At 60.0% G+C, this 16,866-nt stretch overlaps 1 protein-coding gene across 1 annotated transcript; it reads left to right on the plus strand.

Annotated features, from left to right (window-relative positions):
• Nucleotides 1-2,355: 2,355 nt before the first annotated feature.
• On the plus strand, nt 2,356-11,963 carry LOC119105489 (CD109 antigen). Its single transcript, XM_037228956.1, has 15 exons — nt 2,356-2,518; nt 2,966-3,194; nt 3,767-3,885; nt 4,075-4,305; nt 4,731-4,862; nt 5,958-6,126; nt 6,723-6,990; nt 7,464-7,653; nt 7,997-8,136; nt 9,001-9,134; nt 9,517-9,611; nt 10,007-10,150; nt 10,861-11,019; nt 11,477-11,672; nt 11,854-11,963. Exons 4-15 carry the CDS (start codon nt 4,099-4,101, stop codon nt 11,961-11,963), a joined length of 1,944 nt encoding a protein of 647 aa, XP_037084851.1. The 5' UTR covers nt 2,356-2,518; nt 2,966-3,194; nt 3,767-3,885; nt 4,075-4,098.
• Nucleotides 11,964-16,866: the final 4,903 nt, after the last annotated feature.

Raw genomic sequence — 16,866 nt, forward strand, 5'->3', positions numbered from 1 at the left:
CGGGCGGGGTGACTGGTCCGGAGGTGCCACGCGGTCGAGCGGGGCGACTGGTCCGGAGGAACCACGAGGCTGTTGCTGGTCCGGAGGCGCCACGAAGCTGTCGCTGGTTCGGAAGGTGCTGCGGAGTGAGAGGCCGCCCCCTTTGGGTGGCAAATGATCTGTGAGTGGCAGCGTGGTAAACACTTTGTTTGTTGTGGCTGCTTGTGCTCAGCAAGACTTCCTCGTGATAAAGGACGGCAGCGATGCGGCACTGTTCTGCTAGGTGGCCCCATAGTAGCATGGGAGCAAAACTGAGGACGACGTCTCCCGCTCCCCCCCCCCCTCGTGTATTATGACGTTAAAGGTCACTCAAGCGGCACCCTCCCCCCTCGTGTGTTGTGATGTCAAAGGTCACTCAAGCGGCTCCTTCCCCCACTCGTGTGTTGTGACGTTAAAGGTCACTCAAGCGGCCCCCTCCCCCCTCGTGTGTTGTGATGTTAAAGGTCACTCAAGCGGCTCCCCCCCCCTCGGGTGTTGTGACGCTGCAGGTCACTCAAGCGGCTCCTTCCCCCACTCGTGTGTTGTGACGTTAGAGGTCACTCAAGCGGTTCCTTCCCCCACTCGTGTGTTGTGACGTTACAGGTCACTCAAGCGGCTCCTTCCCCATTCGTGTGTTGTGACGTTAAAGGTCACTCGAGCGGCTCCCTCCCCTACTCGTGTGTGGTGACGTCACAGCGCGCTCAGGCGGCCCCCTCCCCCGCTCGTATGTTGTGATGTTACAGGTCACTCAAGCGGCCCCCTCCCTCATTCGTGTGTTGTGACGTTACAGGTTCCGCTAACGGCCTCCTCCTTCCGCCCGTGTGTTGTGACGTTACAGGTTCTTCTAACGGCCCCCTCCCTCCCCGCCCTCTGCCATGCAGGTGTCGTCGAAGGGCCTACTGCTCTACACGAACCAGGAGTACATGGACGACGCCTCTGGCGCCACCGTGCGCACACTCAGCCTGCCTGTCAGTTCGGAGATGGCGCCCACCTTCAAGGTGGTGGTGTACCACGTGACCGTCGACGGCGAGGTGGTGGCCGACGCCATCAGCGTCCCCGTGGACGGCATCAGCAGCGGTGACGTGAGTGTCGCCCACAGATGGCAGCAGTGCTGCTGGCGGTGCGACGGACCGATTGGGACACACGCTATAGGACAATACTTGTGTAGAAAGTGTGGGGGAGGGGGGAGGTTTTAGCTGAAGCGTTTTGCATCTCTTAGATAACATGCGTGGTACATGCAACGGTTTTTGAAACATGTGAAAAGAAGATGGAATGTGCCGATGTTTGGCGTCATTTTATATCGAAGTGTGCGTTTAGCCATGTGGAAGCCCGGCGATGATCAGGTGGGCGTCTCTGGGGCGTGGATTCCGGCTGAGAACCACGTGACCTTGACCCGCGACGGCCCACGCTATCACCCCTACGACTTGCGCCGGACGACGTGGCGCTGGCCGCGGGGCCGGTTCCTGATGGCCAGCGGACAGCCGTCGTGACTGGGAGTTCGGTCCGCCCCGCCCCGCCCGCCGCCGGCCACGTGTCTGACGCGGCCGCCGTCGTCGCAGATTGGCCTGACCCTGAACCAGAACAAGGATCACTCGAAGGCCACCGTGGGAGGCCGGTGTGCCGCTCGCGTGCCGAGGGTCTCGTTCTTTCGGCCCTGTCCGGCCTGACGCATGACGCGTACCGTGCTGCCGGTGCCTCGGGAGCCTGAGCAAGGCCAGCGTTATGCGCAGCCTCTACTCGTTCGAGAACTCGACCAGGTGCGTGAGTCGCTGACGCCGGCGCGGGTTGGCGCCTCGCGGCATGGCCGTACGCTGACGTTCGCGTGGGTTCAGTCGGCTGGAAGCCACATTGCAAAGTCCCCCGTGTCAAACCGTTGAAGCATCGCACCATGTCTCACTTGTGAGACCGGTGGCACTGCACTGGGCCGCTTGGTTTGTGGGTCGGCGCAGGGCCGTCCTGGTAAGGTGCCGGTGGCCAGACGCTGCACCCCGTGCGGTGAGTGGTATGGTGAGAAGCGTGGATATATTGGCTCTAACATCCCCGGGGGTGTTGGTTCGAAACCCGCGCTAACTGTGGCATTGTCGTGCATTGCGAACCTACTACAATGCCGCTGGCCCCGGGTCCAGGCGTGACAGCAGCTGATGGGGCAAGCGCGTGCCAACGGAAAATCGGTTGAATTTTTGTAGGACTGTCGAGGCCGCAGCGCCAGCTTGCTGCCATGTCCCGACCTGTGCTAGGCCGGTTCCGCAGGCCAGGCGAGCCCGGTGACCCGCCGGCTCAGCAGGACCCCTGCGTTGACCCGTTGCTGACGCCGTCCTCCGTCACCCCTCAGGGTCGATCCACTCCGTGACCCGCCGGTTCCGCGAGGGACTCCATCCGGATGTGGTCAAGTACTTTTCGGCGCCCAACTACGGCACGGACGCCAACCGCACTTTTGCCTTCGCCCAGCTGGTGGTGTTCTCGGACGCCGAGGTGCCCCTGCTGCCCATGACCCTCGCCGGTACGTCACTGGGTGTAGTGCTGTTCTCGGTTGGTGTTCTCGGACGGCGAGGTGCCCCCTTCTGTCCGTGACCCTCGCCGGTACGTCAGCGGGGGCGGCGCTCCGACGTGCCATCTTTGAGCGCCCAAAGACGCAGGCAGACGTGCTGGAATAGTGGTTTCTCAGCAGCGGTCTGTTCGACGTTTCGCTGCTCCCCAGTTTTGTGTCGGGAGAATGCCCATATTATCATTCCCCAGCAGCAGCATGCCACGGACTGTTCGGATATACTCCACCCGACGGTCTGCTGCTAGCGCCCGCCTAGTCCTCTTTGTGTGCCGGCGCGCCGCGCGTCGTCGCCGCGCCGGTCCTGTGGCGTCGGCCGGCAGACCCCGGCGAGACGCGGCAGGCGCTGGCGAAGCAGCCGCCGACTGCCGACAACCTGTGCCGAGAGCCCCTGATCTGCCGCAGCCCAATGCAACGCCAGCCAAGGCCTGCTGCCGTGCCTGACGTCTGGCTGTTACCGCGAGGCCGACCGCTGCGACGGCCGGCGCGCCTGCGTCGACGGCTCCGGACGAGCACGACTGCCCGGGCCGTCGAGGACCGGGACGCGGCGCGGTCCGGCTCGAGCGCAAGAACCGGCTGCGCACGCTCTACAACCAGCGCCAAGGCGACTGGATCTGGCGCGATGTCAATATCGGTGGGTGGGCGCTACCGTCGGCGATACTGGCGTCCGTAGATGCTGACGTCTGTGGCGCTGGCGTCTGTGGCGCTGGTGTCCGCGGGTGCCGTCGTCCGTGGGCGCTGTCGTCCGCGGCGTTGGCGTCTGTGGCGTTGGCGTCCGCGGGTGCTGGCGTCCGTGGCGCTGGTGTCCGCGGCGCTGTCATTTGTCCGCGACGGGGCTGGTCAGCGGTGCAGCGGAGGGATTTTTACTTTGACGGTCCGATTTTGATGTTGGTCGAGTCCCAATCACGCAACAATACGATCGGAAGTCCTACTGAATGCGCTGTCTGCTGATACCTTACCAGATACATTTATGGCATTTTTTAATAGAGCAGACTTGTTTCAGTCAGTCGTCAATCGGTATTGTCTCAAAAGTTTGCAAGCCGGGTGTGGCCATTCGGTGCGATCGTTGGCAGCGGGTGGGTGCGTGGATAGAGCGCTGAGAGTCTGCCGTGTTCAGCTCCGGCTGGATGTGTCGGCGCCGGGGTGGGCTCGGCTCAGCGTTGTGGTGTGCCTCGCGCCAACATGGCCCTCTGTCCGGCCGTGCAGGCTACAAGGCGACCGAAGAGGTGATTCTGAAGGTGCCCAAACAGAACGCCCTCTACTACGTGACCGGCTTCAGTGTCAACCAGCAGAACGGCTTCGCCATCATCGAGCGCCCGGTCGTGGTAAGTTGTGCGGCCTTGGATATTAAATGACTTGACATGAAAGGAATCCCGCGATCTGTTTGAAATAACCCTCTGTGGTCTTTATAACAGAAGAAGCAGCAGTGACCTGTTTACGCCGTATGACCATGCCTTCGGCTGCTCGTCGGCTCCGTCCAGCAACCGTCATGAACCCCCTCCGCTCTCCGCCAGTACAACACGACGACGCCGTTCTACATGCGGATGGAGATGCCGGACCGGTGCCGGCGCGGCGAGCAGGTGGGCGTGCGCGCCGTGCTCACCAACAACGTGGCCCAGGAGATGCTGGCGCTGCTGGTGCTGCCCGCCAGCGACCAGTACCAGTTCGTGCACGTCGAGCCTGACGGCTTCGTGCAGCACTTCCGACCGCGCCTGTCTGGCGGCGCGCACCAGCACCTCGTGCCGGTGGGTGTAGAGGCCGAGCGGCCGGGGCGACGGCTGTGTGCGTGTGTGTGAAGGGGGGATGGGGGGGGGGAAGCATTTCTCTAGGTAAGGGTGTGCCGAGACGGATGACTGATGGTGTTCCTGAAGAGTTCGAGCTTAGACCCTCAAGCTCCCGGTTCACTGATCAGCTTATGCACTTGTTACGAAGTAAAAAATGGATGTCTTCATGTTAAGTTGACAGATCTATAAAATGAAAGGAGGCGGCCGTGTTGAATGTCAATGTTGTGTCTTGTCTTCGTTCTTTGTGGCGGTATGACAGATCACAACGCTATCTTATTGTTACGCCACTTTTTGACGGGACGCCCGTCTTACGGGCGTCCCGCTCCGCCGAGCGCCGCGCCCGACCTGACTTGACCTGACCTGACCTGACGTGGCCTGGACGCCAGCTGCCGCCCTTCACCAGCGTGGAGGTGGACGTGCCGATCGCGCCGCGCATCCAGCAGGGCGAGCTGACCGTCACACTGACGGCCATGACTCAGGTCGGCCGCGAGGACGTCACCCGCACCATGCGGATCGAGGTCAGTCGCCGCCGCTGGGGCGCAGGCAGATGCCGGTGCGGGCCGCGGGGCACGGCGGGGCGCCGCTGGTGTCGTGTGGGGATAGGGCTGTGATTGTGGGATGATTTGTGCGGGGTTTGGTCGCGCCCGCTCTGCGAAACACGCAGTCGCCGACTGTTTTCAGTGAAAGGGAGTGAACCTGTGGCGGTTGCATGTCTGGCATGCCTTTCCGCGCACCTGCCCCACGAACAGCTTGTGCAGCCTTCTTCTCATTGGTAGCCGGTGATGTGAGCGTGTATTGGTGCGGCCGGAGGGAGGAAAGTCGCCACTTCAATTTTGACCCTTTTTGCTTCGTAGAATCACTGGAAAGGTTGTCGCGAGGCGCGTCTAGAATAGAAAAGGGCGTCGTTCAGTTGTAGTAAAAACGGATATGATTCAATGCACAATTCATGTATCGAATCGTAACCAACTTTGTTATTTCGTGCTGGGGCTAAATCCAACTGTTTTTAATTGCAGCTATTGTTGATCTGCAAAGTCGTTGTAAATGTTTGGCGTCACAATGCTTCACAAGTTAATATTTTGACACGCATGTTTGGTTTGGATTTAGGTGGCGCAAATTCTCAGTATTTTGCTGTGCTTAGAGCAGCAGGCGAACGATGCAACAACAGTCGCCGAACAACAGGCAGCCAAGCTGGTTTTTCCATATCATGCAGTCACATGTGTTAACAAGGACACGTGCAGAACACTACTATTTATAGCGTATTTAGCCAGCATCCAGGTTTTCAGCATCCGATACTGGTCCACACTTGTCGATCCTCGAAGCATATACCGCTGCCGTGGGTTCATTTACGATTCTCTTGTTCGTGACTTCCTCCCACGAACTACAACGCTCAAAATGTCGCGGGCGTCTATATGAACCGGCGTGGGCATAGCGGAAACAGATCCGGGGATACTCCTGATTTCTGTGCATTTATCCCACGTCCGTTGTTACCTGGACGTACGGAACGCACGCATTGTACATAGTGTGGCGCACTGCGGCCACGGTCACAGCGTCGAGCGTGCCGTTCCTGACCTCTGACCGGTGTGAAGGTCACGCGGCACCGCCCTTTCCGCCAGCCGGAGGGTGTCACAATCAATAGGCACACGTCGTTCCTGCTCGACCTGAAGAACCGGGCGGTGGAGTTCAAGTACCTGGACGTGATCGTGGAGCAGTCGCCGGTCGTACCGTACGCCTCGTGGCGCCGCTTCGTATTTGACTCGCCCGAAGGTCACGTCACCGTCTCAGGTGGGTGTGATGGTCTCTCGTGGTCACGTCACCGTCTCAGGTGGGTGTGACGGCCTCTCGTGGGTCACGTCACCGTCTCAGGTGGGTGTGACGGCCTCTCGTGGGTCACGTCACCGTCTCAGGTGGGTGTGATGGCCTCTCACGGGTCACGTCACCGTCTCAGACGGATGTGGCGGCCCCTCGTGAGTCACGTCACCGCCCCAGGTGGGTGTGACGGCCCCTTGTGGCTCACTTTACCGTCTGAGGTGGGTGTGACGGCCTCTCGTGGGTCACGTCACCTTCCGGGTGTGACGTGACGGGAGCTGGGGGTTGCAGGAGCCGTCGCACTTCCATACGGACAGCGAAATTCCCGCTGGCGAGTGAGTCACTTACCGTCACATGTGTGACGGGCCTGCTCGTGACATGTGACAGGCGCCCTCCAGACGGAGGCGTCCACCCGCCGCCAGTGACGCCGGCTGTCGCACGCCAGCTGACGAGCGACGGGCGGCGCGGCGCCCGCTGCTCCGGGCCGGGTGACTGCGGTGTTTGCGGACTCATCTGGTCGGCGTGTCTCTGCTGCCACGGGGCGAGCTGACCGCCCTCTGCCCGGCCGCCAGGCGATGTGGTCGGTCCGGTGTTCCCCACCGGCGGCCCGGTCAACACGGAGCTGCTGCTGAACCGGCGGCTCCGCAGCACAGAGGCGTCCGCCTTCGACTTCGGCGCCAACGTCTGGTCGTTGCACTATCTCCGCCTCACCAATCAGTTTAAGCTGAGCTTCGCGCGGAGCATCTTCGACCAGATGAACGTGGACATGGCTGCCATTATGTACCGGTTCGGCAGCGACGGAGCCTACCGCATGTGGGACAGCTCGCCGCCGTCTGTGTGGTGAGGCCGGGCTCGTGCCCTCCCCGCGCGATGCCGTCACCGGGTGGGCGGGCGGTGACAGGGAACGCTTCATTGTCGTGTTTGTACTTATGTGTGCTGAAACTGACCAAAAAATGGAGGCTTCGCAAGGTGGCGTTGTGAAGCAGGCTAAGTTGTTGTTTTTTCGTGGACCGACGAGTTTATCCGGCGATCTTCTTTAAAACCTTTCAAGTAGAGCATGTCGTGTACAACTCTTCCGATTTGCATTGTTAATTTCTTCTCACATAAGCATTATTAATGATAATACTTGACCCATCTAGTTGCTGTTATGCGCCTGTGTGTCTACCACTCCATCGTGTATGCCGAGCCTGTTCATAGGAATTCTTTATACTGCGACGTTTCGCAACACTCCGCACGCATCAGTGCTTTGAACAGTGACCTTGCAGTGGGAGGTTCGGACCGGTGACACAGCGGCGCGTGTGGTGCGCCCGCAGGCTGACGGCCTGGGTCACCCGCATCTTCCAAGAGGCCAAGTTCCAGGACTGGGAGAACTTCCTGTACATTGAGCCGGAAATCATCTCCAAGGCGATGGGCTGGCTGGTCCAGCACCAGGACGTGCGGACCGGTGCCTTCCATGAGACGAGCAACTACAGCATCCCTCTCGACCCCAAGATGAACCCCAAGGTTTGTCGACTCGGAGACGACGACTTGAGGGTATAGGCCAGGACTGTCGGTCGGTCGTGTTTGAAGTGTATATGCTGGGAGCACGGCACCCCGTGGGTGGGCTGGGTGGGCGCGACTGCGTCTGGGTGTCAGCCACTCCGCGACGGGCTTCGGCGTCACGTCGTCTCTGTGTGGCTAGATGCGTCACCGCGGCCGTCCGTGTGATCTCCGCCTCTGACGTCACCACCTCCGCCCTCGTGTCACCGTCACGGGTCGTGTCCGCCGCTGCCGGCCGTGCAATCTCCGCCTCTGACGTCAACACCTCCGCCCTCGCCCTCACCGTCCCGGGCCGTGTCCGCCGCAGTCGTCCCGGCTGGCTGACCCGGTGCCGCTGCGCAACATCTCGCTGACGGCGCAGGCGCTCATCACGCTCTCGGCCACCATCGACGCGCTACAGGGCGACCTGCGCGCGCGCGCCAACGACGCCAAGATCGGCGCCATCAGGCGAGTCTCCGTCGCGGTGCGGCCGCCGGCGGCGTGGGGATGGCGCGGACGCTGTGTGCTGCAGAGGAAAGTTTGTTGGCAATGCCGAACAGGTTGTGTTGAATACAGTGGAGCTGCAGGCGTGTGTTGCTTTACTTGCATTGACGCACGTGTCATTAGCCAAGTGTGCGTCGTGGCCTTCGATTTATTGCATGTAAGCATGTACATGTACACGCACCTATACAATTGATATTTGTGGTGTCGTGTCATGCTTCGTGGCAGCAGTGAGCTGGGTTTTCAGTCCCGTTTCTGTGCCGTCCAGTGGCGACGCGGGCTGGGATTGAGGATTTGCACGATGCATTCCATTTGCGAGTGATCGCGTGCCATGCTGTGATGTGCCAGACACCTGCATCCGTATGTGAAACCTTGCCGCGGGCTGAATTCCCTGCGACGCTGGCCCTTCCTGCCAGCGGAGAGGCAGCCAATGTCATGAAATACACTCAGCAGCGGAGTCGGTGCCGTAGGACCGCAATGGCGACAGCGCCAGGTCCTGTTCCCAGTTGCACATACCGTGAAGTGGACGGCTGTGTGCCCCCGTAGTGATCCGTTGTGTCATTTCATCGTCCGGTATCATGTGGTGATTTGATATCATGCGATAATCTGATATCGTGTGATACTCTGATATCATGTGATAATGTGGTATCATGTGATCATCGGGTATCATGTGATGGTCTGGTGTCATGTGATGATCTGGTATCATGTGATGATCTGGTACCGTGTGACGGTCTGGTATCATCTGAGAACACCCGTCATGTGATGGCGCGCCACCATGCCCGTGATGAGCTTCCCTGCCCTGTTGTGACGTGTCTCGTCCGGCGGCGACAGGTACCTGGAGCAGCAGCTGCCCTCCCTGTCGCGGCCCTACGAGGTGGCCGTCGTGGCGTACGCCCTCAGCCTGGCCAACAGCGGCGAGCGGGATGTAGCCTACAACCTGTTGGATCGCATGAAACGGAAAGTCGGTACGTCTCGTTACGGCAGTCTCTACTATCTGTGGTTGTTAGTGAGCGTGTAGCTCGGGTGTGTGATACAATGTCCCTTCCGTGCCGGCGTCAGCAAAAGGATGACCGCTGGATTGCTTACTTTGCCATTTTTACCGCTTTCACCGTTTAGATTGCCAACATCGTTCGTGATGCTACAGCATTGTGGACTTCTCCCAGCTGGCATTTGCGCCATGAATTAAACCACACTGGCACCATTGATTTTCGCAGCGCCGATGTTGCTGGACGCGTGTATCTGGAAACGTCATTGATCAACGGTTGGTTCCCAAATGGGTTTCGCGCGCTCTGTGCGGCCTGTGCCGCTGGGCGCGTCGCTCACCGCTGACCGTGGCCATCGCGGCAGATGGCATGATCTACTGGTCACCGGCTCCGATCGAGACCAACCGGCTGACCAACGAGAACAGCCAGCGCAACCTGCTGCAGCCCAAGCTGGAGCAGGTGGGTCGGCCTGGCCGCCGTGCCGCCGCTCGGCGCCGCCGCGGGCTCGTGGTCCGCTCAGGGTGGGCCCAGCCTTTACTGGAGGGAATCGCCGAAGTGTGCGTGTGTGAGAACGCCGGGAGGGGAAGCGGGTCGCGTGCGGCCGGAGCCGCTCGCGCTCGGTCGCCACACGGACGCGCCGTGCCGGCCGACACAGCGCCCTGGGGTGCGACGAGACGGCGCGGCCCGCCGCTGATCCCGGCCCACGTCACGTGTACCTGACCCAGAGCCCCGGCCGGTCATGGCGGCCCCCAGCTCCGGCCGAGGAGCGTGCTCCGCCTCAACTGCCCAGCACGCGACCGGCCCAGACCCGACCTGATCTGGCCCGACAGCCTCACGTGAGCCCTGCCCCCCAGCTCTACGACACCCGGGCGGTGGAGACGACGGCGTACGCGCTGCTGGTCTACCTGATCCGCGACGGCATCAACATCGACCAGGAGAAGATGGTGCTGTGGCTCAACACCATGCGGCTTCACGACGGCGGTTTCATCACCACCACGGTGAGCCTACGGCTGGTGGATTCACCGACGCATGGCAGCTGCAGCTAATGCTGCTGACGCTGACGACTTCTGATGGATACCTCCAAGAGTGAAGGCCTCATGCGTAGGAATGGGCGCGAAATGGACGTAATGGTCGAAGCAGCGTCGCAAAATTCATTCATTAGGGTGTCCAGGATGTAAATGAAAATTCTTGCTACCAGAGTACTGGCTCTCCTGTGGCCTCTACACCCAACTCGTCGGCACTAGTCCGCTGCCTTTGACCCCGCACCCAGACATCTGACCTGCCCGGCCCACCTCTACCTTACGATGAATTGGGGTGGTGATAGCGTTGTTTGTGGGGTTGTATAGGTGACATCGTTACGAGCTGACCCATGTGAGAGGGACTGGCATGTCCGTCGGTTCTGTGATGTTCGAACTGTTGTCAAGTAAGCCCAATGGGAATGCTGTTGTTCACTGGCCACTGCAGAGACAGATCATGCGATGGAGCTGCTGACTGCTACTGGCTGTGGTGTCATCTCTGGTATTACGACCCGCTCACATGGTCAAGTGACGTCATCCGGCGCCGGTGTGGCGCCAGTGCCGTGTCGTTTTGCCATAGGCGCCAACCTATCGTCTCATGCCTCCCACTCTCCGCGGGACACCGCTCCCGGCCGTATGACGTCACCCGCGCGCCTATGTGACGTCACACACACACGGCGTGTTTCGGCCAGGACACGCTGGTGGCGCTGCGCGCGCTGGTGGAGTACTCGTACCGGGCTCGTCTGCGGGACATCACCGACATGCGGGTCAGCATCGAGGCCACCGCTTCCGAGCTCGACTCCACCATCGGCATCAACAACGCCACGCTCGCGCGCACGCGCATCCTGCCGGTGAGTGAGCGTCGCTCCCCGCCGGGCTCGGGAGGAGGGGGAGGGGTGGCGCTCGTGAGCGCTGCCTGTCCGGGACGGGGCGCTGCAGAGTTGTCGGGAGCTGGCGATGGGGGCTGAGGCGACGCCGGCACTGCTTGCGTCTTGGTAGAATCGGCCCAAGTACATATGAACGAAGGTCGTTAACTTGGGCAGGTAGGATTGTCAATGCTTGATTAAAAATTAAAGCCCCAGATAATCGTCAGCAGCAAGCCTTAAGTGGCATACCACAACCTGAAGGCATCGCTTCCTTCATTGCAAAATTCGCTCACGTAGCTGGTATGCCCACCCACGCATGCAAAGTATGACTTCAGTATTCCCCAGGTATACAGCGTGCGCACGGTGCGTTCCTTGACCGAGCTGTCGCCTGACGGTGCGCGAGCCTTCCCATGCTTCCCGTCACGCGCCGCGTGGCCGGCAGTTTGAGAACGTCTGGGGCCATCTGAACGTGATCGGCAACGGCGCCGGTCAAGCGGTCGTCCAGCTGGACGTCAACTACGGCGTCGACACGCAGAACGGCATCAAGCGGCCGCCGGCCAAGTCGTTCGAGCTCAGCGTGCGTGAGGACTTCCAGCGCTTCCGCAACAGTCCATCGGCATCGTCGACGTCTGCGCCAAGTGAGCGGGCTGCAGGCTGGGCTCGGATGTGCCGGCGCTGGGGCGCTGGAGTCGCGCGTGTGCGGAGGTTGATTACCGACCGGAAGGGGCCCATCGAGGGTACCGCCCCGGAGGTGACTGATCGAGGTACCGACCGGAGATGACCGCTGCCCGTTTAATGTAGCCTGTCCCGCGGTGGAAGGTGGAGGTGTGAAGGTATCTGCGGTGGAGGGTGTGAAGGTGTTCTGCGATGGAGATATGAAGGTGGTGTTTACGGTGGAGGGTGGTGAAGGTGTTTGCGAAGAGATGTGAAGGGTGTTTGCGGTGGGGTGTGAAGGTGGTTTGCGGTGGAGATGTGAAGGTTTTGCAAGTGGCGGCTATGAAGTGTTGCGCTAGAACGCCTCTCTCATCTTTTGCCACAAATTCGGTGTACATTGATCGCCATCCCACCCCTCAGTTAGCTGTTCTTCAGCACCACGAGTGCCGCCCGTCCTCTAACTCGTCCTCCCCCCCCGCCCCCCCCCCCTCTCCCGTCGGCAGGTGGCTGTTCCTGGACGAGGCTCCCCAGAGCGGCTCGGCCGTGCTCGAGATTGAGAAACCCCACTGGCTACGTGTTGTACCAGCCGGAGGGCGACGCCGTGGTGCACGCGGCACGCGCCGGTCGCGCCCCCCAGCTGCGTGACGTCATCGGCGGCCACGCCTACGGCCACGAGCGCGCCACCACGTGGTTCTTCGACTACGTGAGTGATGGCCAGCGGGCACTCCGGCCGTCGGGTGTTGGGCGTCAGGTCGCCGCTGTCATACGGGATGCGACGAGCGCTCTTTTCTGCTGCTATGGTTGCCGGCCGCCTGGATCATGTGACGCATGGCTTAGTGACACTTCCTACACTCTTTTTTTAGCGGTACTTTCTCGCACTTTCCACGTATTGGGATGTTGTTTGGTTTTTGCGCTCATCCGTCGTCAGGTGTTCGCGGTAAGTCGCGCCTGTAGCGCATTTTCTCCCTAGTGTGTGCGGTGCTGACCTCGGCGCGAAGTCGCCCCGACGCCGCAGTGGCGGCGCGGGAACGGTCTCTAGTGTCGAAGGATGTTCCTGCTTGGTCGCTTCCTCGTTATGTGTTGGAGTCCACGGGCGTGCCGTAGCCGTCATATCTGATGATTAAACTAGACCCCCCGTAACTGGGTTTGATAGTTTCTTTTTTCTTTTCACATATCAATATAGTGGTTCTCAGGGGCTGTCCGTTTCCCAGTCTCTGAAAATACGGCCATGTCATTGGCCGTTTGCGACTATTGCCATGACGCCGGCTCCGGTTGCGCCTCGCCTCAGATTCCCGGCAACGAGACGCTGTGCTTCAACTACACGATCCGCCGCTGGTTCCCGGTGGCCAAACATGACCAAGTACCGGCGCGCCCTGCTGTACGAGCAGTTCCAGCCGGGTGAGTGCGGGGGAGGGGGCGGGGCGTCAGGCCGCGCCGACCACGCGGCGGACCCGGTTGCGCTGGGGTTGGATTGCCGGCTTTGCTGCGAGGGAGTCGGCGACTGCGCAGGTCTGGAGCAGAGAATGCGCGAGGCTTTGTCGCGCGACTGCGCATCCGTGCGCGGGGTTGGAACCGTCTGGAGACGCGGCATTCGATGAGCCGCCGATAGCGTATTTCGGCTCACCTTCAAATGAACGGCGAACACCATTGTTCGGCGTTAAGTGGCTGTGATATTGACTGGTGTCATTTGTCATACAAAAATATCCACTATGCTAGGTCTGGAGTCTACCAAAGGCGGTTGCGGTCGCGGTTCAGTTCCGATTGTTGCACACATCGAAGAGCTGGACAAAGCTTATAAAAGCGTCGTGGTTTAATCTCGTGCCTGACCAATTTTGAGGGATGAAGAGAGGGTATTTTCGAGTTTTTGTCGTGCGGTGCGTGTTGAAGCTATCGCATTCTGTTCAATTGCAAAGCGAGTGAAAAACTAGGTCGAACAACTGATCTGCACGTACGCGCTGACACCGGGCCGGTTCACTCTTTCAGAGCTGTTCGAGATGCAGATGGTGAACTCCAACCGTCCTGCACTGCTCAACATCTGCGAGGTGTGCGGCTCTTACCAGTGCCCCTACTGTCCCTTCTACTCGTCCTCGGGCCTGGCGTCTGCCTCCGCGGCGCTGCTGGCGATGGGCGCCGCTGTTGCGCTCGGCTCGGCCCCCGCTAGGGCCCCCAGCAGGGGCGCGCTCGGGGCTCGCTAGGGTCACCGGCAGCCGGCGCCTCGTCTGCGGCCTCGTTCGGTCGCCGGCCGCCAGGGGGCGCCAGTGTACCGGAGCGGCGCGGGCCCCAGGTGGTCCCCGGGCTGGACCGGACCCGTCACGCTGCGGGGTGTGGACTGGAGCGGGCGAGCAGTCGACGGCTGGCAATCTTGGTAACCTGGCATGATGGTTGTATGGTAATCTGATGCTTTTATTCTTTTGGATGCTTCGATTTGTTACACCCTGTGGGCAGTATTGCCCGTTTTACGAGGCGCACGTATCGCGCCCACGTTTCAAGTGTACCCCCCTCCCCCCCTCCCTAATCCTTCAGGTGCTGCCTTGTATCACATGTACGCTCTTGGTCAGTACTGGCCAGATGACGCTCACTTGCGTCAATTAACGCATTCTACTCCAGTAGCTGTGACGCACTTCGTGTTTTCATGTATCGTATCGGTCCGTTCCGTTGCGTTTCGGCCCGCTCCGAGGATAGCGTATCGGCTCAGCGGCCGTGTGTGGCGCTGGCATAGCCCCGCGCTGGCCAGCATTGGCAGCGCCTTTGTGCAGTGCGTCCGCGGGCTACGCGACAGAATCTCAGCGCGTTTATCAGTGTCCAGTCTTCCATGTGAAGTGAGGCTCAGTCTGTCGACGACACCAAAGTAGCATCTTTCATTCCGCTGTTCGCCATGTTATTCTGCGATCGTCTGCTTGGCACGCTCGTCAGCTGTATAGCTGTGTCCCATCCTGCATCTGTACGGTCTCATGGTGTTAAAGACATCATTTATCGAAACTATGCCAAAATGCATCCAGTTACAGTTAATGCAGCTGTGCGGTAGCTTTAGGTCCTGTTTAGTCGTGAGACCGCATATAGATGCCTGTTCATTGTTCCATGTACTTAAATGAGACGTTCTCTGTAGAAGCCTCGTATAAGGCATCGGCCGCACGTTTGGCTTCCCGTCCTTGATGCTATTTCAAGGCCCCGTGAGGATTACGGGCTACTAAATTGTCCGCCAGCCAGGCCCTCGGGTCTCCTATCTCTGTTACCCCCTGGCAAAGGCGGGCCAACGCAACGCGGCCGGGTGGACGTCGCGTCCAAGAGGGCCTGCTTGTGGTTTTTATGCGACCTTCCATCCGGTGGCCCGCGGACGGAGTCAGCACAGTGGCGAAGGGGAACGCCATGCTGGCGCGTCGTATTGCGCGGGGCCGCCTGCCGCTACCTTTTTTTCTTGCCGACGCTGGGTAAGATGTGGTGGAGCTAAATGTAAACTCCACGTCATTAAATGCGGAATGGATCCAAGCAGAAGGGCACAGCCAGCATCCCCGTTCCTCGGGCACTGGACTCCCTTTTGTCACGTAAGTATCTGATAACCTGTGTTCCTCCATTTACCTCTGCTTTTGCACTTCACACTGCTACCGTTTTTTGCTGGCACGTGCTCACGCCTGTTGAAGGATGCCGCAGCGTGTGCCGTGTTGTGACACGCGTTGCCGCGCCGTCGCCCAGTGTGTGCGGTCGAAACTCGTCGGTCCACACTGTGTTGTCTCGAATCCGCACTTTGTCGGGTTGTAGTTAGGGATCGTCCATACGCACCGTGCTGTCTCGAATCCCCACTTTGTCGGGTTGTATTTAGAGACCGAATCTCGTCCGTCCACTTCGTGTTGTCTCGAATCCGCACTTTGTCGGGTTGTATTTAGGTATCGAATCTCGTCCGTCCACGCATTTTTGACTGGTGTTGATGCCTTGTCGCCCTATACTTGGTACCGAATCTCATCCGTCCGCGCTGTGTTGATGGGCATACTTTGTCGCCCAATATTTGTAATCGAATCCCCTGCCGGGGCAGTTGCGTTAACTGACGCAGCTTAATGCAGGCGCTTCGTAATAAAAGCACTCTCGCGGTGGCGCGTGAATAAATGCTGCGATCGCGGTAAGAAGACAGCGTTGGCGCCGGATCAGACAGGCTGAGCCATTTGCCCCCATTTGCAGTGGGGATAATCGTGCCGATGGAATCCATTTCCGCTTCGACTCGGAGCCAACTGAGTTAATATCGACTCTGACTGGGCAGCGCAAGCCAAGTTGCAGTTGGCCCCGACCCAGGGACAAGGCCTTTTTTTGCATTTACTGCACGCGCATCAACATTAAGTAACAATGATACAGTCCAGTCTGACACCTCCTTTGAGCTGACTCATCGATGAGTCCAGTAACTTTGGTAGGTTAACCACGGGCTTAAACCACAAAGACATCGACAGGAACGGATTCTATCTCTACTGGCAAAGGTCTCGTTAACCGTGGATAGGACTCCCAGACTGCGCGGAGCGGAGGGCAAGTGTACAAACCAGTTTGCCGTAGCGCATGAAGGCCGCGCCGCGGGATCCTACACGCACATTCAAAGGTCCCGGCACGTGCATCGTGTTGAATAATTTCCTCACTATGGGGAGAAAACGAGGGCCCCAGTTGAAATTCCGACCAGCGTGTCGTGCGTCTGACGCATCCGCGGCGTCTGACTCGAGCTGGAACGACGCCAGCACTACACACCGGGCTCTGACCTCTCCTGGCACCAGGAGTCGGGACTGCTGTCCCTAACTATCCACAAAGTACGGACGCTGACCGACAGAACACTACAGTCTCCAGGCGTATCAATCTCCACTTGTATTCCCAATGAGTCACAACACGCTCTCACCACTGCACGCACACGACAGCACGCGCTCGCTCCCACCCCACCAGCCAGCGACCAGCTCGACCGACCGCCCCGCAGTCCCAGTCAGCGCTCGCCCGCTCCACTCAGTGACCTATCTCACCACATAATCAGCCGGATAATCGAACACCTTGGGGAAGTCGCGCACCTCCTGCTCGGTGTAGGAGTCGAGCCGGCGCGGCTGCGGCCGCAGCTGCGTCATCTGGCTGGTCACGTGACGCAGCAGCTCGGCGGGCACCTCGGCGTCGGCCACGAGGTGGAGGCGCGCCATCAGGGGCTTGCGCAGCAGCGTGCCGCCC

The sequence above is a fragment of the Pollicipes pollicipes genome, unplaced genomic scaffold (genome assembly GCF_011947565.3).
Source record: "Pollicipes pollicipes isolate AB1234 unplaced genomic scaffold, Ppol_2.1 Scaffold_6138;HRSCAF=7277_pilon_pilon_pilon, whole genome shotgun sequence".
In the NCBI taxonomy this organism is placed as follows: domain Eukaryota; kingdom Metazoa; phylum Arthropoda; class Thecostraca; order Pollicipedomorpha; family Pollicipedidae; genus Pollicipes; species Pollicipes pollicipes.